Below are 24,524 nucleotides of genomic sequence, written 5' to 3' on the forward strand. Positions count from 1 at the left end.
TATGTACTTATTTACTTATTTCACTGTTCTAAGCCTTCGGCCTTGCAAACCAAACTAAAGACTCGCGTCTCTCTCCTCCCCTCCCTTCACCCGTATAAGGTGAGTGTTTTTGTCCCGTGACACCGTCCTCCGGCAAATCTCATTGGCAAATTTCGAGGCGCTGTGCCTCATTGGCAGAGAGCTGCATAATCCCCACCCCAAATATGTAAGCCGTCTGCTCATCTCTTCCGCCCTTAGCGCAGCTCTCATTGGGAAAAACGAGAGAATGGAGTGCAGCTATTGGCTAAAAATGACAAGGGCTGTCCACCTGACGGCTTCTCTCACTGTTTACTTCCGCTATACAGAAACGGGCAAAGCGGAGGGCCTCTATTGGCTGCGGCGCGCGCGGGGGGCGGGCTCGCACGGCTTGGTAGATGCCTGAGCCCCGCCGCCCTGGTCCGCAGACTAGCTAGGCAAAGGTTCACTCAGGTGTCCGAGGCAGGAGGTGTGAGATAGGCGCGCGCGAGAGAGCGAGCAATGTGGCCGTTTCTGCTACTGCTTCTTCCGTTGGTGGAGGTCTCCGGGGTGGTTCAAATCCCTCCGCACGAGGACGTGGCTCGGGTCGCGCGCTTCGTGGCGCACTCGTGCGATTGGGGCGCGCTGGCCACGCTCTCCGCGCAAGACCCGCCGATGCGGGGCCAGCCTTTCTCCAACGTCTTCTCCGTCAGCGACGGGCCGCTGGGGTCGAAGCAAGGCAGCGGGGTGCCTTACATGTACCTGACGCCGCTGGAGGTCTCCGTGCATGATTTGCAGGTGAGGGGACGGGCATTTCAGTTATTCTGAGATGAGGGAAGACCTCGCGACACAGCAGCTGCAACTGTCTGAGGCCGGCTGTAGTTGTTCAGTGCCCTGAAATGTACTCTGCACGTGTTCAGAGGCACTGTCGCAGGGCTGAGCTTCGTTACTGAAACAAGGTTCTGAAGCTGAGGCCTGGTGAGTTCTAAATCAAGTTTAGTCTTGTGTGTACTTCATCATTATTAATTACAATATGCATGTACAATTGATGTACCCTGATGTTGGGAAAGATGGAGGGCACAAGGAGAAGGGGATGACAGAGGACGAGATGGTTGGACAGTGTTCTTGAAGCTACGAACATGAGTCTGACCAAACTGCGGGAGGCAGTGGAAGACAGGAGTGCCTGGCGTGCTCTGGTCCATGGGGTCACAAAGAGTCGGACACGACTAAACAACTAAACAATAACAATATACAAAGTGCCTTAAGAGGGCATTTGGTTTTTTCTTTTTAAAAAAATCCATAAAATTTAAATTATTTCTATATATAATGACATAAATTATTTCTACGTTTTATCCCATTCATTCTGAGGAGCATTCTTTGTTCCTCATTTCAGTTGTTTTTGCAACAGCTTTGTGAGGTAAGTTAGGCCAAGGTTTATGATTGTCTTGGTGTCTCCCAGCAAGCTGTATGACTCTGCGCAGGGATCTGAATGTGAGTCTTCAGGGCCAAATAAAGTGTAACATGAAATGGGTCTCCTACATTAATAAATTTGAGAGGGTGGGATAAATGAAAATCCTGGAGTTAAGGGAGGTTTTTAGTCTTTCCCCCTGAGCTATCTTTCTAATAAAACCACATGCACACCCTCTTCCGCAGCTGCTGTTTGTCTTTCAGGGCAAAACATACAGTTATTGCTTATCATATGTTTGCCCTGTGTAATAACAACAGCTCTTAGAGACAATTTTGGGGAAGAAAAAAATAATGGTGCTTACCCATTCCAAAACTCCTGCCTGTCTGGGTAATTCTATGAAAACGTCAACATACAAGTGTTTTTTTCATTTATAGTTAGCATGTTCTATATTTTTCTAAAGAACCTTGTCAGGATCTGCTTTATGGGCCAAATTTGACAGGTGGGTAGGGCAACCATGGTTTAGCAAGCTCACCTTGGTTTCAACATCCCAGCTTGTGGCCAGTCCTGAGCTATAACTTAAGATCTAAACTGTAGGTCAGGAGCAGGGAACCTTCTACATCCTGAGGGCCACATTCAGTTCTGGGTATCATTCTGGGGTATACATGTCAGTGGTAGGGCAAGAGGCAACTGGGAGGAAGCAATGAATGTAAATGTTACATTTGTACAGTAGTTTAGTTTCCACACATACTCTCGCACATCCCTCTCTTATCCTCCATCCAGACAAGAAAGAAGTATTATCAGAGTTCAAGGACACATTCCAGCCAGGCAAAAACACTCAATGAAGGTGTGAAGCAGTGAGGTGTGTGGCTTGGGGAGAATCCTGTGGGCCAGATAGAAAGGGCTGGAGGGCTGCATTGGACCCCCAGTCCCAATATTGCTCACCCCAGCTTTAGTTAATAAAATGTTACACTTAATCATACTTTGCTTTACTTAGATGTGGTGAATAACTATGTCTCCGTATGCTTACTCTTCACAGTTGTTTCAATTTTGCAGTAAGGTTATTAGTATAGTTTCCTAATACATGTATGCAATTGATGACATAGAAAAATACTGATCTAATTGAAGCTTGGTAAGCATTGTTATGAACGGAAGGATTATTAACCTCTTTGCCTTCCCTTCTAAAGAATGCAGGAAGTTTAGCACAGCCTTAATCTGTATGTTGCGAAACTTGCATTCAATTGATGGAAACCAACTAATGGATATGTAACCAAATAAGATGAATACGAACTGCCATGGAAAGCTGTGTAGGGAAGTCTATTGTATAAGAATGAAAAGATGATCTGTAAATATAAATTGAGGAAAATGCATACACAATAAATAAATAAAAATCAATTGACAGAAACCTTCATACTCATTGGGGAGGGGATTGAGTATACCTGCAGTGTGAAAAGACTGAGGAGCAAACACTGCACAGCTATTGCAATAGTTTTATAATCTGAGAATCTTTACATTTTCCAAACATTTTAGTTGGCCTGTGGTAGAAATAACACTAGCAATATATTTCTTGGAATCTATTTAATTTACTTTGTCCACTTCAGGTACACTTGTACATTAACAGCTTCTATCCGTGGGCTGTTAGGCTGCTGAATGAAAAGATAACAACAACTGACTTTCGGGTTTGGTGGGTGTGCGTCAGTAAACGAGGGGAATTAAGAGAGCTGAGTGGGGGGTGCTCGTGTAATCTCACTGTATACAAGTGACAATAAAGTACCGGTATTTCAGTTTCAATTTGAAAAACGTCTTTTGCACACAGAGAATTGTGACATGATTTGCAGGGATTGATTTGTAAATAAACTTACTGATGAACAAACCCATCTTCAGGGGGTCTTATTTAATTTGAGCAGCTCAAATGAGGTGTCATGGAGGTCTAAAAACAGCATGCCATCCATGTTCTCTCTAATTTGGGAATGAAAAACTTGTGCCCTTCAGGTGTTGTTGGAATCCCACTCTCATCAGCTGCAGCCAACATGGCCAATGGCCAGGAATTACAGGAGCTGTAGTCTGGTAATATCTGGAGGGCATTGCATTGGTTACCCCTACTCTAACCTGTGAAGCCACTTTATTACAGGCAATAACTAATTTGATATGGCATACTTTGGTGTTAACAAAGCCGTGACTGCTAATAAATGCTCAGTTTTTCTGTAGGGCAGCAATAGAGATCTGTGGCCTCCAGATGCCTCTGGCCTACAACTTCCATCATCCATGACAACTGGCCATGCTCTCTGGGATGATGAGAGTTTTAGTCCAGCAACCTTTGGAGGGCTTACAGGCTCTTCATTTCTTCTGAAGGAAGCTCCAAATTATTTGCCTTAACATATGTTTTCACAGATACCTGAATACTCAATTCTTGGGCTTGTCTTCTTTTTTTTTGAAATAAGCACAGTGTTTGCTGTTCCTACACATTTTATTGTGGCCTTCCAGATCCCTTAAACACATAATGATATAGCTTATATGGTTCAATGAGTTTTTGCTACCTCCTTTAGAAACCCCAAGTGAATGTCATCAGGTCTTCTAAGCTTTGATTATTATTTATCTTGTTAGACTTCTCTGTTGAACTATCTGTTGTTGTGGTGGTGGTTGGCTATAACATGCCAATTTTGTCTCTTCGCTCCCACATACCCCAATTTCCCATTTTGCCTAACATCCAGTGTGATGAAGAGATTGGAGAACTTGATTTTGCTTGGTCCCAATAAAAGTATTGGCCTACCTATAATTCATGAATATTGCATGTTGATTCTGATATTTCAGAGTGGATTTCACTTGTATGCTGTGAAAATAGTCAACTGCAATATCACAAAACACTCCGACTTAGCATTGCTTCCCAAAATCTTGATATGGATTTAATGGACAATTCTGTTAAGCTTACTCAATAGCTTATTTCTTTTCAGAAAGTGGAAGGAATATCTCAACAAGTGCTGCCATCTCTTATCTCTTGTAACATACAGTACAGCTGTTTGGACTGCCTTCAGTCATATGGAGACATCTGCTTACAGATAACACTCCCAGTGTAACCATGATTCAGCTGTTTCTTGACTGTTTTTCTCCTGCAAATAAGTGCCAAATGTGTGGTTTTTATGCTTAAAATCATGTGCTGCTGAAACTTCACTTTTTCTGGCTTTCCCAAGAGGTCACTGACAGCTTTACAGCTTTGTGCCTGTAAAAAGGAGAAGCAGATTTTAACATTGTGTGACTTTTACAATTTCTCTGTATGACCATGACCCTTGAATTGCAAAGGATATGAAACTCATCCAGACACACAGTATCTCTTATTCTAGCATGGAAATGCTGATCAAGTATGCAGATCAGCTTGTTTTAAATGTGCTAACCTATTCAGCAAATCTAGAACATTTATGATATATATATATTTTGCCACTTGTATTGCAGGTAAATGCCAATGCCTCCCTAACAATGTCCTTGGCACAGACACCTTACTGCAAGAAGGAAGGTTATGATCCTCAGAATCCACTGTGTGCCCATGTGATCTTCTCTGGAATAGTTGAAAAGGTACACTGTGATATTTGGGCATACCAGAAGAATATAATGCTCACTGGCTGAGAACTAGAAAGCAAGTTTCATAACACTGATGATATATGCCTCTGAAATATACTTATTTTGAAGTTACCTTCCATGCATTCAAATAATTTATGAAAGGGGGAGTAGAGCTGTGTATGCTGGACATGTGTCAAAAATCCCTGTTTTACCTTTACACATTCCCAGGTGTGAAGTGGGAACGAAGTGGGAACCAAATGCTTATATATTTCTCCATGCAGTCAGGAACACTAATTGTGTAGGGCTCCAAATCACATGAAATGGTCAGCACACATTCATCTAAAACTGTTCTTGGTGGTTTCCACAACCCTTCAGAAAAGATTTGGGGTGGACAAGGGGGTGATGGAGATGAGACAGAATGAAAGTTCAATTTCGCAGCCTGAAGTCTTTGAGCTAACAGAAATACTTTGTTGGATACTTCCCTATGTGTACTTACATGTCATTAATCCTATTGAACTCAGTGGGACTTAGGTTGAGTAGACATGCCCAGGATTGCATTGTTAGGCAAAATCAAAGAGCTGTAACTTTCTTGAAGAAACCCCATGTGTTTTCTTGTTCCATGTATTTTGGGTGTGTTGAAAAATTAGGAAGTATTGTGTGAGCTTTATAATACCTGACTAACTTCACACAAATAACATATCAGAGTTTATGGGTCAAGTAGTCATGAAAACATCTTGGTTTGGATCCAGAGGAAGTTAGTCATACTTTTATCTCATTGATTTCAGAGGAACTGAAATGTGACTAACTTCCTCTGACTCCAACCCTGAGTATTCCTTGAATAATGTTTACATGTGCACTCTTCTCTCCCTTTTTCTTGCATCTTGAGATAGTTTGAAAGAAAGTACAAGATACTGTGGTTAACTAATATGTCTGTGAAATTACATATTTGGTAACTTGTTTGTTAGGTTCCGAATGGTACAGAAGCAGACTTTGCAAAGAAGGCTCTCTTCAGTAGACATCCTGAAATGGCTACGTGGCCATCTGGTCATAACTGGTTTTTTGCTAAACTAAACATCACCAACATCTGGGTCCTGGACTACTTTGGTGGAATCAAAACTGTGACTCCTCAAGAATATTTTAAAGCTACACCATAGTAAGTATTCAAGTTACATTGCTTGGGGAATCTTGTTTTTCAGCATCTGATTTCTTTATTCCACAGTACTTAAGTGATCCTGAAAGCCATAGGATTTGAAGTGGTCACTTATTTTTATATATATTTGAGAGAGACCAAGGAAGCAGAGGGCTAAGAGCAGATCTTTAAGGACCCCAACAATTTGAAGGAAGGCAGCAGAACAGCTCCTATGGAAATGCTGAAATACCTTTTAGATTGTAAAAGAGACATCAAAGGACAGAACCAGAGAGAACTAGGGTATCAAGGGGGTCAAAGAAGAACACAGCTATATATCTCTCACTGAAATAAATGGAACTTCAAAAGCTTAACCTTGGTTGCTTTAAAATGCTATCCAAAAGTTATGTTGGTTTTTCATCTAGTCCGGTAGTGTCTATTCTGATGGCCAGCAGCTCTGTAGGGTCTCAGGCAAATATCTCTTCTAGTCTTTCAGAGAGTGGTCCCTCTTAATTTGAGATGCAATAAGTGAAACTTAAGACTGTCCATATAAAGCATGTACTCTACCACTGAGCTATGGAATATTCTCTGTACAGCAGGGCCTTGCAAGAGAAAGTACCAAGACATTAAGACTGACTACATACCATTTTAATTTATTTTTATTTTTATTTTTTCTTCTCTGTAGGCAAGGAAGATGCTTGAATGAAACATTGTCTACTTTTTCACTGGTCACTTTTGTAACAAGAAACCATCCAAAAACTGAGATAATCTTGTAGAAACTCAAAACTGCACATTCCTTTGGAATTCTAAGGGATTGCTTACGCCATTTGAGTGCAAAAAGTATGGATTCCTTGCAAAGGAAATCTTAAATTCTGTGCACAAAATTATTTAGAGTATGCAAATCTGCATACTATGCATAATTGATTCTGCTTTTGGGACTTTGATTTTTAAAGAAGCTATTTTTCAACAAGCTTATTTAGAGAAAAATACAATTGGAGGTACATCTCTGAAATGGAGAAAAGAGAAAAGAGCAGTGGAGAACATTTGTTGTTGAAGAAACATCCTGAAATGTTCAGCTATATTCTGGACTTGATCCACAGATTCATGTGTAGCATCATTCGCTGGGTGATTTATGCTGTCAGCTGACCATATTGATAAGGGATATCCTTGCAGCCCTAATTCAGCTAGGGTCAGTTTATGCATATGTGTGCCTACAATACCAAGGCAATATATACTGGCGAGTGAAGTGCCAAACTTGATGTGTCTGTAGTAGTTCAGTAAAACTGCCCCAGTTATTTAGAAAGGGGGTGTCCGTGATTTAGTAGTAGAGCAGAGCACATGAGTGTGGGCACTAAACCATCTTTCCATCCACAGCTTACCTCCCTGCAGCATCTCTCTCTGAGTGCTTGTAGCTTAGCAGAGTTTGCTTGTTGTATTGGGGCTTAACTGAGAGGTAAAGCTACTAGGGTACAGACTGCAGGGTGGTAGGCCTTGGGTGGGCAAAGTGTCCTATGATCCTCAGCCATGTGGCTCTTTGCTGTTAAAATTGGACCCTACCCAGACCTTTCTTCTTACGCAATTTGGGGAAGTTCTGTGTTTGAACCCATAGCAATGTTACCACTATGTCTTATTTGGCCTGATACCGTATGACAGAACTACATGCTTAGCTATAGTCACCTCTGTGCCTTATTTACTGCTTATGCCAAAAAACTCTGAAGGCTTCATTTGAACTTAACATAATGTCAGTTCCATTATGGACCATCCTTTTTAAAATCAACTAAGTTGTAGTCCTTGATTATAGAGTTTGAAACCAGGTGCTGAAGTGTTCTGTAAACCCATTGTTAAAGAAAAATATGATTCTTCCCAGGGCCACAAGATTGATTGTTAACAGTCTTTAATTATGAGATTTTCTTATGAGAGTACCACACAGAATGCATTGATCATATGAAACCCTGTTGTCTTACCACAGAGCAGAAAAAGAATTCTAATATATAATGTGGAGCCATGTTCCCATACCTGGTGCCCTCCAGATGTTGCTGGACTACAATTCTATCCCTGACCAGCTGGCTGGGGCTGATGGGAGTTGGATTCCAACAATATCTAGAGGGCTGCAGGTTAGTCACCCCTGGGGAAGGCTGATGTTGAAGGCATGTTGCTGTCTCTCTTGATGAATATTGCTTGTTTTGTGTTGAAAAGTGTTCTGTCATAGCGGATACATGATTGAAATCTGAGGAGACCAAGCTGACATGACAGAAGAGAAGTGCAAAACCCACAAAGGGTAGTGTGAATCCTGCCAAGGACTTGTCACTTTCAAGGCATCAAATGTCTTTGATCACAATCTTTTCTTCATCCACAATTGTTAAGGTATAAGATAATTAGAATTTTTTGGTGGCTGTTCTTGCTGTGTTGCTGTCAGGTTAACTAAACAAGTTAGGCCTTAGTCATCAACATGTTTCCTTGGAAGTAATCTTCACTTATTTGTAGAAATAACTTTTCCTACCTCTGATGTGGCTACAAATGGCTTGCATATTTTTATCTTGAGAAATTACATAATTGTGTTGCACATGGAAGTTCTAGCTTCCATAATAAATCCATAGTTAAACAGTATGGAAATAAAAATATATTCTTGGAAATGAAGTTGTTCTGTTTCTTATTAAGTGTTGTATTTCATATTTGGCGGGGGGGAGGAAAAGAGGAAAATTTCTAGTAGTGTAAATTGTCTGAAAGTGTGTAAAATGTGTGAGTTAAAACTTACAGCATATTTTCCAGTTCAGATTTTCTGATGCCCGACATGATTTTTAAAGAAAAACATAGATTTTATTGTGAAACTTAAATCCGATAACTAATATATAATCTGGTGTTTTTCCTCAGTGTGTGCTTCTAGTTTGCAATTTTTTATTATTTTTTTTTTGCTTTTGTACTAATTTGGTAAGTCATTTCAGGAGAGTCTGATTTGGCTTAAGCAGTATGATTTAATGCTTCCCTCTTTTATATTGACTACTACCTCGGTTTCAGGGACGCAGGTGGCGCTAAACGTTAAAGCCTCAGCGCCTAGGACTTGCCGATCGAAAGGTCGGCGGTTCGAATCCCTGCGGCGGGGTGCGCTCCCGCTGCTCGGTCCCAGCGCCTGCCAACCTAGCAGTTCGAAAGCACCTCCGGGTGCAAGTAGATAAATAGGGACCGCTTACCGGCGGGAAGGTAAACGGCGTTTCCGTGTGCGGCTCTGGCTCGCCAGAGCAGCGATGTCACACTGGCCACGTGACCCGGAAGTGTCTCCGGACAGCGCTGGCCCCTGGCCTCTTAAGTGAGATGGGCGCACAACCCCAGAGTCTGTCAAGACTGGCCCGTACGGGCAGGGGTACCTTTACCTTTTTACCTCGGTTTCATATTCATAAAGGTAAAGTGGCAAGTGTTGGGAAAAGATCCCCTGATAGATAAACCATTTAAACTAGAGGATAATATTTCTGGAAGCAGCCAGTGGGAGCAGTCAGCTGCAGTCAGAAGTACTGATGCCGCCGAAGAGCATGAAAAGAGTCTACTGGATCAGGCCAATGGCCCATCTTGTCCAGCATCCTGTTCTCACAGTGGCCAACTAGATGCATATGGGAAGCAAATTATTCGTAATACGCAAATGCTGCACTTTGAGGCAGCTCACTTGCCTGATCTCTCCCAATCTAAACGCTATGGAGTGTGTGCGTGTCTGCGGAAGAAGAAAGGTCTAAATATTGCAGGGGTTTTGTGGAAGCACAAATTGACTTTTTGCTTTGCGCAGACACGTACTGTCTGAAGGATGAGCCATCCAGAGTTTTCTACTCCTGTATTGGTGTTCCCAACTACAGCATGTTACCTTTCCCCTAAAGTGAGAATGGCCTGCTCAGGAATCTTACTGTGATTAGTGCTAAAAGCTGCTCCCAGTGACCTTGCTAGGGCAAGCGGAAGCATGATTGTTTTGCTCCCCCTGCTTCCCTTGCCTTTAAGTGCCTAATTATATTGCCATTCTGGTTTGGATTTTCTCCTGTGACAAAGGTTACACAACTGTGTCACAAGTTCTCATTGACAACATTATTTTGTGTCTGCTCCTGTTCTTGATTTGAGGCAAGGAAGAATCAAAAGGAAATGAAGAAAAGGGATTCTTCGCTTAAGGCAGTGGAGTTTCCCAGCAGAAAGCTGGATATTATTCATAATTGTCATATCAGTGTTGAACAGAAGAGGGTGCCATACACTGTTAGATTATTTTGTTTGATCAATGAAGTTTTACAGCCTTTACTTTAAAATAGGTTCGCTTTTAAATGGAATCTAGGCACAGATTTTCAGTGAGAACAGAAGGAATCTGGGGTGCTGGTGGCCTCTTGCATTAAACCTCACTCACTTTTGCTATTCATTTCTTTGACAGTATAATCTTTTATTGGAATACGATGGACCCCTCTAAAGTCCTTGCTGGAAATAACGTTGAGGATTGATTCTCGTTATGACCTCAGTTTAACATAAAAATATATCTTTATTGGTACTGCAGTCCAAAAGCAGTCCAGTGCTGTAAGGGAAGGGCTGTAGCTCAGTGGTAGAGCATCTGCTTTGCATGCAGAAGGTTTCAGGTTCGGTCTCCAGCACCTCCAGACAGAGCTGGAAGAGACTCCTGTCTGGAACCCTGGAGAGTTGTCAGCCCATGCAAACAATACTGATCTAGATGAACCAGTGGTCTGGCTCTGGATAAAAGTAGCTTACTACATTCCTTGGATCCCACAGTAGTGCTGTTCAGATGTTCAAAGAACACAAGGAGGCATAATATGTGTAAAGGGTGTGCCCTAGTCACTGCATTGAGTGGGAAGATCTGAGGGTGGGATCCCAAGTGTGCTCAGTTGAAGTTTCTGCTTAAAAGTCCCTAAAAAATCAGAAGACCACTTCAAGTAACTCAGAGCAGAGCTTTCAGTGCACTTGCCTCTGCTCCATGAAACAGCATCCCTGCTGAGATATGACAGGTGCCCTCTTTCTGTACAATTGAAGCATTTGCAACCAGCTTTTCCATCTGGATGAAAAGGTCTACCTTAAGTGTTCATTTTGCATTGCTTTTAGAGCTCTCATCAGTTGGTTTTGTGTATTGTTTTAAAAATCATTTTAGGTGCTTTTATGGTGTGTATGTAAATTGCTTTGAGGCATACGTAAAAGGGAATTAAAAATTTTTTTTTATGTGATTAGTAACCATGATAATAAAGGGTTCCTGATTGCAAAGTGTAAGCATGAATGAGCTTAGAATTGCCTTTCAGGCCTTCCCAGTCAACATGGGGGGCGGGGTTAGGGGTAGAGGGAATGGGAATAGTGGCCCTGTCCTCCCTACACATTTTATACCCTTGGTGCCAGATTTAGGGCTATGTGGGTGGTTCCCCCGCACAGGGCACCAAGCCAAGGAGGCACAAAACTATGACATAGTGCCCTTGAGAGCATGCACAGAGCAGAAGGTGAAGGGTGGCGGAGGACACTAAATTTTGTCCTTGCTCAGGGCACCATATTACCAAAGTCCACCCCTGATATTCTCATGTGTTCTTTGAACACTTGATCAGGGCAAAAGTTAATTTAAATTCAGCACTAGACTCCTAATAGGAAACCCTGGATAAGAAAGTGGATGATAGCCATAGGTGAACTAATGGGCCCATAGTAAATGATGGAAGGGGGTTAATGTACCCCCAGTAGCCTATTCCATGCCCCTTAAAAATGTGTGTGTCTGGGGGGGGGAATTAGTCCTGTATCATGAGAATGCTAGCTCCTGTGTCAACTTGGAACAGAGTTAATCCCAAGGTAAAATTAACTCCTGGGGTCTGAGAGCACCCCCTGCCTCCCTGGGAAGTGATTTGTAATCTTTTTAAAAATGTACAGAGAGGAATTCCCTTTCTTGTTCTAGAAAAACTGAAAAAGCCTACTCCTGTGCTCTAGAAGTGCTATAACCACAACAATTAAAATCTGCAAAATGCTGAATTGTATCTCTGTTCCATTTTTAGAAGCCGCTGGGAATAAAATGGACTCCAGTTGCTTTAGGTGCTTGATATTTTAATTTCCAATGTGTTTCAATAGGGGAGAATCAGTCCCATTATCAGGTTCTCAACCTGTGGGTCCCCAGTGTTGTTGGACTACAACTCCCATCATCCCTGAGCTCTGGCCTTGTTAGCTAGGGGTGATGGGAGTTGTAGTTCAACAATATCTGGGGACCCACAGGTTGAGAAAGGCTGGACTATCTTTAGCTTCCTGAGGAGGAGGACATGGAACATCGTAGTACAAGCCTGCACATCCCCAACAGCAGCGGCAAAAAGGGGAGTCCTTGTGCCCACCAGGCCTAACCAACATGGTCCATGCACTTCTTTCAGGCAGTGTGCTTGCTGAAGGAAGATGGGCTCTGCTGAGCAGGCTGTCATGGGCCAGAAGTCAGCTTCACCTGCTGAGCAGCAGCCTGAAGGAGCAGAAAGTGAAGTGACTCCACCTGCTGCTGATCAGCCTTCTTGCTCCTGATGAGAACCAGCTGGCTCCAGCTTTCTTAAGCAGGGTTTCTAGCCTCAGTCAGTTGCTAGAAACAACATTCGTTGTTTCTGGCCAGACCTTGCTGCTGCTTGCTTTTCATGAGCTTGGACTCTTGGCTTTCTTGACCCCCGGACCGTCTGACAGGCAAGTACCCCCCTGAAACTTGACTGGTTAACTGGCCTTGCTCACCACTCAGCTCTGTTGTGGCAGAGCAGCATGGGACTAACGGGCAGAGTCACTGAGTCCATATATATATGGCACTGTCTGCCAGGAGTGCTGTTAGCTGAGACTGTGTGGTGGTGGAGGATCAGTAGCTCTGCCCTTCACCAAAGAGGCTGCATAGGGGCCTGGCAGAAATGATAGGCCGGCAACATGGAGGTTGAGGCTGCCAGGTGAAAGGACTTCAGTAGGCTCCTTTCCATTTCTAGGCTTATTCCTGGGGATAAGGCAGCCTAGGCAGATGTGGACATAGGCAACTGAATGCCAGGTATCAGTGGGGAGAACATGAGCATCTTGGCCCACATTGCAAGCATGTTTTTTCTTCTGTGCTTCAGAGTCCAGAATCTCCCAGACAACCCTCAGAAGGTCTTCATACTGGATCTGTCTTCTGTACCCACCTTGAAAGTGGGGTGTGGATATGGCCCTGTTGCTCTGAAGCCTGCTCCCATCTTGGGCCCTGCCAATTGTCCACCCTGGGCTGTGGGTTCTTCCTTTACTGAGCAATATGCCTCAGATGAAACTCTTGCTAAGTTTGCATGAGATCAAAGTCAGGTGCAAAAGATGCAGGGAAGGTAGATCTTATATTTAAAATAAGGAACAGAGTACTCTTGCTTTCAGTACCAAAGTTCAGTGCTACTGTATCAACCTCCAGTCCCAGTTTTCTTTATTTTAGCAATTTTCTTTATTTTATGGGAGGGATCCTGACTTTTTATTGCTGCTGTTTAATGCTTGGGAGTACAAAACCCTTGCTGATCTCTACTGCAAATTGCCCAGAGATCTACTACCTTCTTCCCACTCTTGGTCTAAGACAGGGGTCAGCAACCTTTTCCAGCCGTGGGCCAATCCACCATCCCTCAAACCATATGGTTGGCTGGACTGTATTTTTTTTTTTTGGGGGGGGGGATGAACGAATTCCTATGCCCCACAAATAACCCAGAGATACATTTTAAACAAAAGGACACATTCTACTCATGTCAAAACATGCCGATTCCTGGACTGTCTGCGGACTGGATTGAGAAGGTGATTGGACTGCATCTGGCCCCCAGGCCTTAGGTTGCCTACCCCTGGTCTAAGGGATGAGAGACACTTCTGTTGTCATCTGTGAATCTGGCACCTCATTAAAATATGGAACATATCTGATACCTTTTATATACAACCTGTTACACAGAGGATTTTCACATCCATCAAATTTTGACGTGGACAATTGGGATCCAGCCATTGCTTTGCATTGTTTGAGGTTTGAAGGAAAGACTGCTGCTTCAGGAACTTAGATACTTGTGGGGGTGTTGTTCTTTTAATGTCAGGGATGGGCAACCTGTGGCCCTCCAAATACTGTTGGACTCCAATTCTCATCAGCCCCAGTCAGTATGGCCAACAATCAAGGATGGTGGGAGGTGGAAGTCCAGGAACATCTGTAGGCCACAACTTCCCCATCCCTGTTTTATGCAAACTACTTTAGGAGCCTTTGTGAGAGGGATGCAGTACCAAGTGTTTTTACGTATAAATGAAAAAAGCAGCCTCATTTTGTGTTTTAGGGAAAAGTGCCTTGATTTTGACATAAAATAATCCAAGGCGAGATTTGTATAGGTTTTAAGATGGTGTTGGTTTTGTTCCCCGATGGGCAAAATCGATCCATATAACTTGGGTTGTGAGTGACTCTTGAATTACTTCCATCTGAGCAGGTATCACCAGTTGCCATCGTAGAAGAGAAACGCTTTGGTTTTGTGAGCTGAAATAGTTGCTTTTTTCAGTGTAATACAGATTCAGCCATTGCTGGTTAAAACAGCATTTGACAGGTCACTTTATAATGAAGGCCTGGCAACAATGGATTGTAATCTTAAAATGCTAGTGTATATATAATTTCCTCTTAACATGTTTAGTGCTGCTTGAAGAGAAATGTAATGAACAAGCGATTAAATCGGCACTGTATGAGAGTGCTCTCACCTCTAGTACCATACCTGCGTATTCTTTCGTTTTGGGCCTGTCTGCTTGTATGCATGGCCCTCTCTTGCATTGCCTGTCAAGTAGCAAGAGGCAGGCAGCTATTAGGGGTGGGGATGTGCTTCAAATGATGCCTATTGTTCAGAGAAACAAGGAAATGTGTAGAGTATTTCTTCCAGGAGTGGCTGCAGTAAAATACAGAGTCACGGATTCATGTTTACTTTTGTATGCTCTCCGGGGATTGGTCAATGTGCAGGGTGGAGGTGAGATAATCCCTTTGGAAGCAGCAATTAATATCTATTTGCTAGCAATTGCTGCATTTTGAGGAGATTAGCACAGTGGAACCCAATTATAGCAGTGAAACTTCCCTGTAAGGGGGAGACGTACATTGTCAAACAGTAAAGCAATTTGAAGACTACGATTCCATTAAACTTTCTCAATATAAATCACTGGTTTGTGCTCTGTGGATGAGATTGTTCTCGTTTTCTGCACAACAAATCACCTGTGTACCCCACTGAGGGTTACCAACTTACTCGCCACACTGTGCTACTTGCTACTTAGCGCCCATTATCTTTGTGTGAGCATCTCTAAAATCGGCTTTAAGTATTAGCTTTGATTTTCCTCCCTGGGACTAAAATATGATCATTTTTGACTAAGCATGAGCTGGGCTCTGTGGGAGACTTTTTGAGAGTGCATTTCCCCAAGCTTTACACATCTCCACCTCCTGCTCACAGGTGACAAAGTTATTCATTTTGCCTGCCAGCCCTATTTGTATTAAGTGGCCTCAGGAGAGCCTGTGCATAGGCAGCTGGCTTGTTCTTAGCTGCAGTTTGTGAGTGATGATTATGGATAAGCTGTCTGTGGTAACAATACATGAGTTATTTATAACTCCCAACTTGGTTCTGACGTAGGTTTGTTTTTTGACTTTTCATTTATTTCCTGTTAAAGCTTCAAACCCTGTGGTTGCCGTTACTCCAGGCAAGAGCACTACACAAGAACTGAAACACTGAAAGGTTATCTCTGAGGATGAATTAGCTTCCTAAATCATATGGGGCAATGCAAGATCTGTGTGTTTTTCTCCCCATGGCTACATATTATGGTTGTGTATTGAAGTGTGTGTTAATATTGGATTTTACAGGTCCACTGTACCTATGTTGATTTGACACAAAGCTGTCTGAATATGCAAATTCTGGAATGTCAAAGTCTGAAAAGTTGAGGGCACCTGCATATGAAGATTTATTTACTGAATGATAGGAAAGCGTCCACTTTGAATTTAACGGTTTGCAGTTAGACATGTCGTCATAGTCAGTATTTCTCATTTACATGTTTTGCAGGGTTATATGTTTCTGAGGCGGAGCATTTATATGGACATATGATTACAGCTCAGGAGCTGCTCTTGTGTAGACATAGGTTTACAGAATCAAATATTCACACAGATTTGTTTACATATTCTATATTGTTCTTTGTATCTTTCAATTCCGAACCAGATAATGTAATAGAATATACTAGTTATCACACTGCAGTAAGATTTTTAAAAAAATAATAACAAAATCCCTTTATAGGTGCTTTTATGAGGTGGATCTGTTCAACAGTGTCTTCTTTCTGCCCACTCCAACTCCTATAGCACATGCTTGATTGCTTGTGGAAATTTCTTCTTACTACCTAAAATGAAAATATTATCTGTTTCTAAGGGGCTTGTTTATTATTTTGGAATTGCTGCTCCTTGTTCAAAGTATTCAAACAAACCATGCTATAGTGACATCTAGTGATGGAAACCAAGTATTACCACATTAGACAATAAGGGGTACAAAAAAATTGTGGATCACATTGTTAGAAATAGTGAGGGATATACTTGTGCTGTGGTTCTGGGTACCTTCGTCTTGGTGGTAATGGGTGATTCTTACCCAGCTGAGTCAATCCATATCTGAAAAGTATCTCATTTCCTATACCAACTGGGGGTTTAAGAACAGCAGAAGAAGCTCTCCTGGTGGTTCTGCCATTCTCAGAGTTTAGCAGCGGTTGCTTGTGAGAGCTCTCTCAGTGATGGCCCCAAGAATGTGGAACTCCGTCCCCATAGAGGTGTGTGTTGCATCATATACTCACAGCTTTTGTCAGTTGCTAAAGGTGTATCTATTTACCTTCACCTTTGAATGTTGAATTGTTTTGTTTTTTGTTTTTTTTGTATCTTCCCTATAATGTGCTGTTTAGATTACAGTGGTACCTCGGGTTACAAACACTTCGGGTTACAGACTCCACTAACCTGGAAGTAGTACCTCGGGGTTAAGAACTTTACCTCAGGATGAGAACAGAAATTGCGCAGCAGCAGCGGGAGGCCCCATTAGCTAAAGTGGTACCTCAGGTTAAGAACAGTTTCAGGTTAAGAACGGACCTCCGGAACGAATTAAGTTCATAACCAGAGGTATCACTGTATTGACTTTGGAGTTATTGGTGCAATTGTTTTTTGTGTTTATTATATGTTGTAACCTAACCTGGGACCTTCCAGTTAAGGGCAGGTAAGAAATTATTCTTACCGTAACTACATTAACTTATACAACGGCAGCTACTATTAATTCCATTATGTCATCACAGAAATAGAACACTGTATCTGTTTCCTTTCCCTTTGATGGAGGAAAAGATTCCAGGATCCTGATTACCAGGAAGAAAAGCTGTTTTCCTTCACCCTAGTTGAGAAGCATTAATAGTGCAAGGAAGAGATCAATTCAAGGCAGGAACATACACACACCCTTTCCCACCCCATCACTGTTGGAAGATTTTGCAGCAGATGCTTCCCAATGATAAGTACTTTGATTATAGCAAAGTAGCTGTTGCCTGTGAACATTCAGTGACAGTACATAATGGTATATCTGTCTGTGGAAGCATAGCCTATCCCGGGAAAATTACCCCTCTTAGACGGTTGCTGTCAACAACAGGTGCACCTTAATTCCTCTGAGTATAGTTAAACTCCCACTGTAGGCTAGACAAACCCAATATAGGATTGTGGCATTAAATCATTTTCTTTGGATTAAGCATAAGACAGATCTATGTGCTGTTAATAATAGCATGGGAGGGACAATTTATTAGGTACATCTCCCTACAATGCAGTACTATGACAGCTAGGGCTGCCAGATGTCCTTTATTTCAGGCATTCCTCTAATTTTGAATCACATTTACTTTTTCAGTCTTAGATGCACACCACACCACACGACACTACAGCAGTAAGGTTTTTGACATCTTGGTCTGGCAGCTGATCTGATTTTTGGAAACGCTGTACCTAATGAAATTCTCTTTTCTCTTGGTTATCAAAGACATGGTTATGCTGCCTTGTACTGAATTGTGTAACCCTATTATTTTGACAAAGAACTCTTAAAATACTCCTAAGCATGGAAGGGTTAAATATGCGACCCAACTACTCTGCCTATAGTATTACAAAAAAAGGAGAATGTCAAATCTCAATCAAGTATTTATTAGGAGGAGGAGGAGAAAAAAGTGCACCTGTCTGGGCAGCTCACAGCCCTCTAATAATTAGTCTCAAATGGTTAAATGAACACTAGTCTTAATAAACTGCAATTGTAAATAAACAATAAAAATGCAAGAAGCTTGATGGTGCTCCAGTTTTATATAGTTCTCTACCATTCTTGCACTTTGCTTAATTTCCCCCAAGGCCAAGGGGGCTAGCCATATTCTTGCTTTGTCCAATGTGCTCAATGTGGCTTACTCCAAAATAACTGCACATAAGGCTGTGTACATACAAAACACATCCCACCCAAAGAACCCTAGAGACTGCAGTTTGCATCTCACAGAGCAACAATCCCCAGCACCCTTAGAAAACTACAGATACCAGAATTCTTGGGGTCTAGGGATATGCTGTGAAGGTACAGTGGTACCTCGCAAGACGAATGCCTCGAAAGACGAAAAACTCGTAAAACGAAAGAGTTTTTCGTTTTTTGAGTTGCTTCGCAAGACAAATTTCCCTATGGGCTTGCTTCGCAAGACGAAAACATCTTGCAAGTTTGTTTCCTTTTTCTTAAAACCGTGCATTCACTTCGAGGAGCAACTCATAGCACGTGGTGTGGTAGCCTTTTTTTGAGGTTTTTGAAGACTTTGGTGATTTTTGAAGCTTTTCCAAAGTCCGTGCTTCGCAAGACAAAAAAATTGCAAGACGAAAAAACTTGCGGAACGAATTAATTTCGTCTTGCGAGGCACCACTGTATGGTGATTACGGAGCCTTAGCAGCATGAACTTAGGCCCGGAAATGATCAACCCTGTTTTCTGATCCTTAAAACTCTTCCTACCTCACTTCATTGAAGTGAGGCAGCCTTCAAAAGAGTTATCTTTAATAAACAAGGGCAAATTACGTAACACCATAAACCTGGAATCTAGTCGGCTATAATGTAAAAGGGAAGGAACATTTGTTTGAAGAGGAATTAGGAGGAGAAAGGAAATAGGCAGGCAAGTGCTTACAAAGATACTGTGATGGTAGAAATTGCAATTGTGGGACAAATGGACTTTTCAAGGAGCAGATGCAGTCTCCTTAGAAAGGACATTTTTCCTTTGTTCATTTACTAGAGGTGTTCAAATTGGGCGGGTAATGCCAGCCTGTTTCCTCTGTGATGAGGAATTGTCGTCGTTCCCCCCCCCCCCAACTTGGTGCTGATGCTTTGCTAGGGACAATTTAAAATGTACATATATTTAAATGAATTTCTATGCAAATGAGCAATGACAGCTTCCCCCACCGCACCCACAAGAGGTGGTAACATTATTTGCACATGTTAATTAATTTAAATGCATGCACATTTTAGAAAAGCATTGCATAGCGTAGATGCTGAACTACAAAACCAAAGTAAAGTGATGGGGGTTGGGCGGGCAGTTCTGGCTAATGCAAGTCAGTGCTGGCCCGGGACAGTTTGCTGTTTGCACTATCTTCAAAGGGCCAACTTAAAAATCTGCCACCCTTCAGATACCTAGTTATGCCTTTATTTCCCCCACTCCTGCCCCACTCCTTTTGCATGGTAGGGCTAGCCCTGGTTTAAGTCTAGCTTGTTGTAAAATCCTGATTTTTATTTTATTTTACCAATATGCATTTTCCCTGCATCTTGCAGAAGTAGTGCCTGTTTTCAAAGTTATGAAGGGCACAGAATCTACTATGAGGGCTTTGCCCACAGTCTAAACCAGAGCTCTGTGTGCTAAATAATTTGAAATTGGTGGGCTTAAGGGTGCTGAACTGCAGGTTTGAACGTGCCCACTGTCTACACCTCACTTAAAAATATTTTGAAAGTGCATTGGGTTTTGTATTGGGTAAGCCTATAGACAGAAATATATTCTCAGAAAATCAAGCATAGTTGCTTCCTGACCGCTCTGAGGCTACTGTTGTTCTCCAGTACTGCTGATCAAGGGGAACTTCTAATTTATGTATATTCAAGCGAATTAGCATAACTGATTGGTTGTGTGTGTCTTTTCCTTCCTATTAACAGCTGCACAAAGCACACAGCTAGTCTAATTTAGCACAGCACCTAAATTGGCATTGTGCATTGGTTAAGAATATAAGCTATATGCTGGAGATCCTTGGTTGAAATCTCAGGAACTGAACCAAACCATTACATTCTAGCCCCAGCCTCCTATTTGACTTCCCAGGATAATAGTCCCATGCAGGGCTTTTGTTAGAATTCCATGGAGAGGGTGTATTTGAGTACTGAAGACAAGAGCTGCATTATAGTTTCTACTATTAATAACAGGTTTGTGGTAAGGCAGTGATGTGACTTCAGTAGGAACTAAATAGATTCAAGCAACTGAACCAGTTCACACAACCTCTTTGTTCCATTTGGACTGAAACCCTGAACACACATAGGACTGACTTCTGAGTAAATAGGAATAGGCTTGCACTGAACAACTATTGCAAAGAATCACTGGGGATCCTGGAGGCAAGGTCAGAGGTTGGCATAGTTGGGCCCCTGCTGAGGCCTGGGATCCCACTGCTGTGTGCCTGTTGGCCCTGCTGCCACACCTGTTCACCATTGCTGCCTGCTCATCTACCATCTACTAAGTGTGTGGCGACATCAGCAATAATAAGAGAGCAGCTGCTCCTGTGCATTTGTTCACCAGCTTCACTCTGGAGAACCCACTGCGAGTCTGTGTAGACAACGCTGAGCTAGATGGACCAGCTATCTGACTCTGTATACAGCAACTTCCTATGTTTATATGATGGGAGATGAGGAACAGCATGTCTTCTAGGAACCCTGAGGCTCAACACCCTCCCTCCCTTTGCTGGTAGCTACAAACGACTGCAGTCCCATCTGGATTTGATTATTAGTTTGGGCATTAAAGGCTGGTAACTATTTTTTAAAAACTCACCTGTGCTAGCCTTTTTGCAATGGGGAATTGCAGTGGGGGAAGGATGATAGCTCAGTGACAGAGCATCTTAATTAAAGCACGTCCTAGGTTTAATCCCCAGCATCTCAAGGTCCCCTGTCTGAAATCCAGGAAGGCTACTACCAGTTGGTGTAGACAGACCTGAGGTTGATGGACCAGTGAGTCTGACTTCGTACAAGGCAGCTTCCTTGGTTCCTATACCCAGGAACATAGTCAACACCTTCACCCATTTTTAAAAGCAGACACAGCATCTATACAAATCCTCTTGTAAAGTGAGTAAATTAATGTTTTTAATGAGATGTCTTTACCTGTTGAGCTGCTATCAGCTGCTTTTCTAAAAAAAACACACCTCATGCTAAAAAAGAAAAAAAAAACCCTAACAAAGTTCTAAAAACTCTCAAGCTTTCTGTTTGTGGAGCAAAAGGAGGTGTGTGTTTCAACTAGCTTGCCAGCATGTGGACTCCGAAAGATCTTATGAGCTTTGCACTTCCTGTGGAGGCAGGGAGAAGAACAAAGCCAGTGAAGGTGCCTTTTCTTTTCCTTTTCTCCACTATCTGCTAAATTGTAGCCTCCAGCCTCCCCCCTGCCCTGCGACCTTGGGGGGAGTAAGATGAAGTGTAAAGGAATCCTCCTCGCCGCCATCCTGCAGGCATGGACCCCAATTACAGGTAAGGCTAGCTTTTCATATTTTGGTACGAAACTCCTTTGAAACTCATTTCTAAATGGAGGCAAGATGACGCCGCTGTTGAATATGATGTTCCCCTTGTACCAGGAGGGGAGTCTCTGTTTGAGCTTCTGCCGTATGTGCACCCTCTTAGTTACAGCTAGCTATGATCTAGTGGGAAAACTGCAGTCCCATAATTAGTTTTAAAAGCACAGCATATATTGGCGCTTTGTGGGCTGGTGAGGAGCACGGGTGGCATAAAAGATAACGAACCATATCTGGAGGTGCAAACCTGTTGGCGTCTGCATGCAGAGGTGGGCAGGAAAGAGTATCTCTGGAATTACTGACCACCTGCTAGTTCCTCCTTTGCCCCTTCAATCATCCGTAGTAGAGTTCTGTTCCTCATGATGGCCAGACCACAACATATCCCAATTATCCTCTGGATGAGAACCATTGCTGCCGTTCTTGAAACTTGGTTAAGGGAGGAGCTATCAGATTCCAAGTTGTTAGGACTTCTACAGAAGCACATATTGCTCCCATGGTGGGGGAGTCCTTCTCCAAAAGAAGCTGGCAATGGTCAAACTCTGAATTGATTCAGACATTGGAGGGAAATAAGGAAGCAGCAATGGCGTGTTTGAATATAGCAGCTCCTTCTATGATTGGATTAAGATGCTATGCACATTTACTTTGTCCTTAACATAGTGGGGCTTGCTTCTGAGTAAGTAAGATTGAAACCATGCTGTATGCTTTCATCTTACCCAACTGTTTGTATGTCTGGGATGGAAATCCTGCAAACATTTCACATATTTAGCACCTCTGTGACTGCAGTCTTGTGTGCTCTTAACCTGAGCGTAAGTGTCATTGATCACAGTGGGACTTGCACGTCTGAATAAAAAAGCATACACAAGCCATACAAATGAGCACATATGTATGTCCTAATTTTGTGTTAAAACAAATCTGAAAACTTTGGTTTGTGTTTCAATATCGGTTTCCAAACTGTTCGTTTGCTCCAGTTATATTTCTATGGTTTTCTGAGTGATAGTTAGAAACTTCCTTTCAAAAAAAGCACCCAAAGCTGTTTGTTCTTCTGCGTTTCTGCTCAAGATAAATTCCCAGCAACAGTAAAATGTAAAATAAGTTGGAAATATTAAAGGTAATTCTAAGTTTAGCACTGGAAGGTTCTACTAGATTTTGTGATAAAACGTGCATTAATTGGCCGCCTTTCAATACCACTATACAATTAATAGCATAATAAGGACTTTAGTTACACTAAGCCTAGTCTGATGCTTGATTTGCGTGTGAAATATTTTAATAGCTATTAGCTATGAAATAGCACATATTAGGAGACCCATATTAGGCTACGGCACAATACCTACTTTGTAAATTCTTTTCTTTCTCCTTACGTATACTTCAAATATTGATAAAATAATCAAAAGTGAACTGGTTGAACCCACTCAGCTTTATGTGGGAGCTGATTGCATTCCTAATGGCATTCCTATATGGTATAATGCGGTTGAGATATTTGGTATAGAGAGCCATGAAGAACCCAGAGCATTTAAAAAGCTTTTGAAGGAAATGGAGCATATTCACCAGGCTCTAGGTAGAAGTTATTCCTAAGCTAGATCTTTATCTATTTTAATTTGTATTTATACACACACTCACACACAGAGCTAATACAATATTACTGCTGTGCAATTTTGTTTAAAGTATCTTCCCTGATTGGATACAGCAGCTTCCACAAATTGCTTAAGAGAGCTATGTTTCTGTCTTTGCCAAATGTGTTCCCCCCCCCCCGGGAAAGAGAAGTTGGTTGGCGGGGGGGGGGGCAGGTCTGTGCACAGACACACTCCATATTTCCATCCAGCTCTCTCTCAATCCATTCAGTCAAGTTATGTGAACTTCTGTGCTAAGGCAACTCAGCTGAATGGATTGGGAAGACTGGATATCATACAGGCCTCTTATTCCTTAAAAGTAGCTTGTCATTCTGCTTACACACACTTATATGGGCATGCTGAAAGGAGGAAAGCTTTGAACGCTTTGGGGATCTCCTGACTCCTGCCATGTGGGTACTGTACCTGCACAGGGATAGAGGATACCCATCATGTGTATGGACATCGGAGGGAAATAACCTACAAATATCCCTGATACAAGAAGTTATTTTCTTCAGTCTTTTCTAGTTTCACTATTATTTATTTAAATGCACTAATATTTAAATTTATTTAAATATTATTTATTTAAATTATTATTTATATAAACGTATTAATATAAATGTAACTTTCAAGAGAAAACGGTTTCCAGAATGGTAGCATTAATATCATAACATCCATTTAGTCTAGGGTTCATGTCTGATACTCCTTGACTGAAAAAGAAATATAGCTACAAGGGCAAAACGAAGGGCACGTCTCCCAATAAATAATACAAAATGAATGATTTTTGACAGCATATAGCTGTCATCTACATTAAATAAAAAAATGAATTCGACTTCCATAAACATGTATTATTTTTGTAGACCCCATGCTGCTAAAATATATATATTCAATTCTTAATAACTTCTGGGTCTCATGGTACATCATTTACTAGCCAATACATTTACTAGCAGATGGCTTTGATGACCACTCGTCATCAAAGCAATTTGGTAATATTGCTATTTGGACCTCAAGAAGAGAGCTTTTTGTTTTAAAGGTGTGTTCCATCAGAAATGTTTCAGTGGTCAGAGACCATCTAGTAAAATTTTTGCCCTTTACTCCTGGGCA

At 42.0% G+C, this 24,524-nt stretch overlaps 2 protein-coding genes and 1 long non-coding RNA gene across 3 annotated transcripts in view; 2 read left to right on the forward strand and 1 right to left on the reverse strand.

The window, feature by feature from the left end:
- Positions 1-385: 385 nt before the first annotated feature.
- On the forward strand, positions 386-8,710 carry CREG1 (cellular repressor of E1A stimulated genes 1). Its single transcript, XM_079974862.1, has 4 exons — positions 386-792; positions 4,847-4,966; positions 5,917-6,104; positions 6,763-8,710. Coding segments are annotated over exons 1-4 (585 nt in total). The 5' UTR covers positions 386-516; the 3' UTR covers positions 6,764-8,710.
- LOC307215554 lies at positions 8,569-11,762 on the reverse strand. The gene is made up of 2 exons (XR_013838574.1): positions 9,454-11,762; positions 8,569-9,081 (listed from the first exon to the last, which is right to left on the reverse strand). It is a non-coding gene; the product is annotated as an uncharacterized lncRNA (long non-coding RNA).
- Positions 11,763-21,537: 9,775 nt separating this feature from the next.
- CD247 (CD247 molecule) overlaps positions 21,538-24,524 on the forward strand; it is a 44,234-nt gene continuing 41,247 nt past the window's right edge. Inside the window, exon 1 of the mRNA XM_079974863.1 lies at positions 21,538-21,775. Within this exon, the coding sequence (XP_079830989.1) occupies positions 21,718-21,775 (58 nt within the window). The 5' untranslated portion in view covers positions 21,538-21,717. The remainder of the gene's footprint in view (positions 21,776-24,524) is intronic.

This window comes from Podarcis cretensis (assembly GCF_951804945.1).
Source record: "Podarcis cretensis genome assembly, chromosome: 4".
Classification (NCBI taxonomy): domain Eukaryota; kingdom Metazoa; phylum Chordata; class Lepidosauria; order Squamata; family Lacertidae; genus Podarcis; species Podarcis cretensis.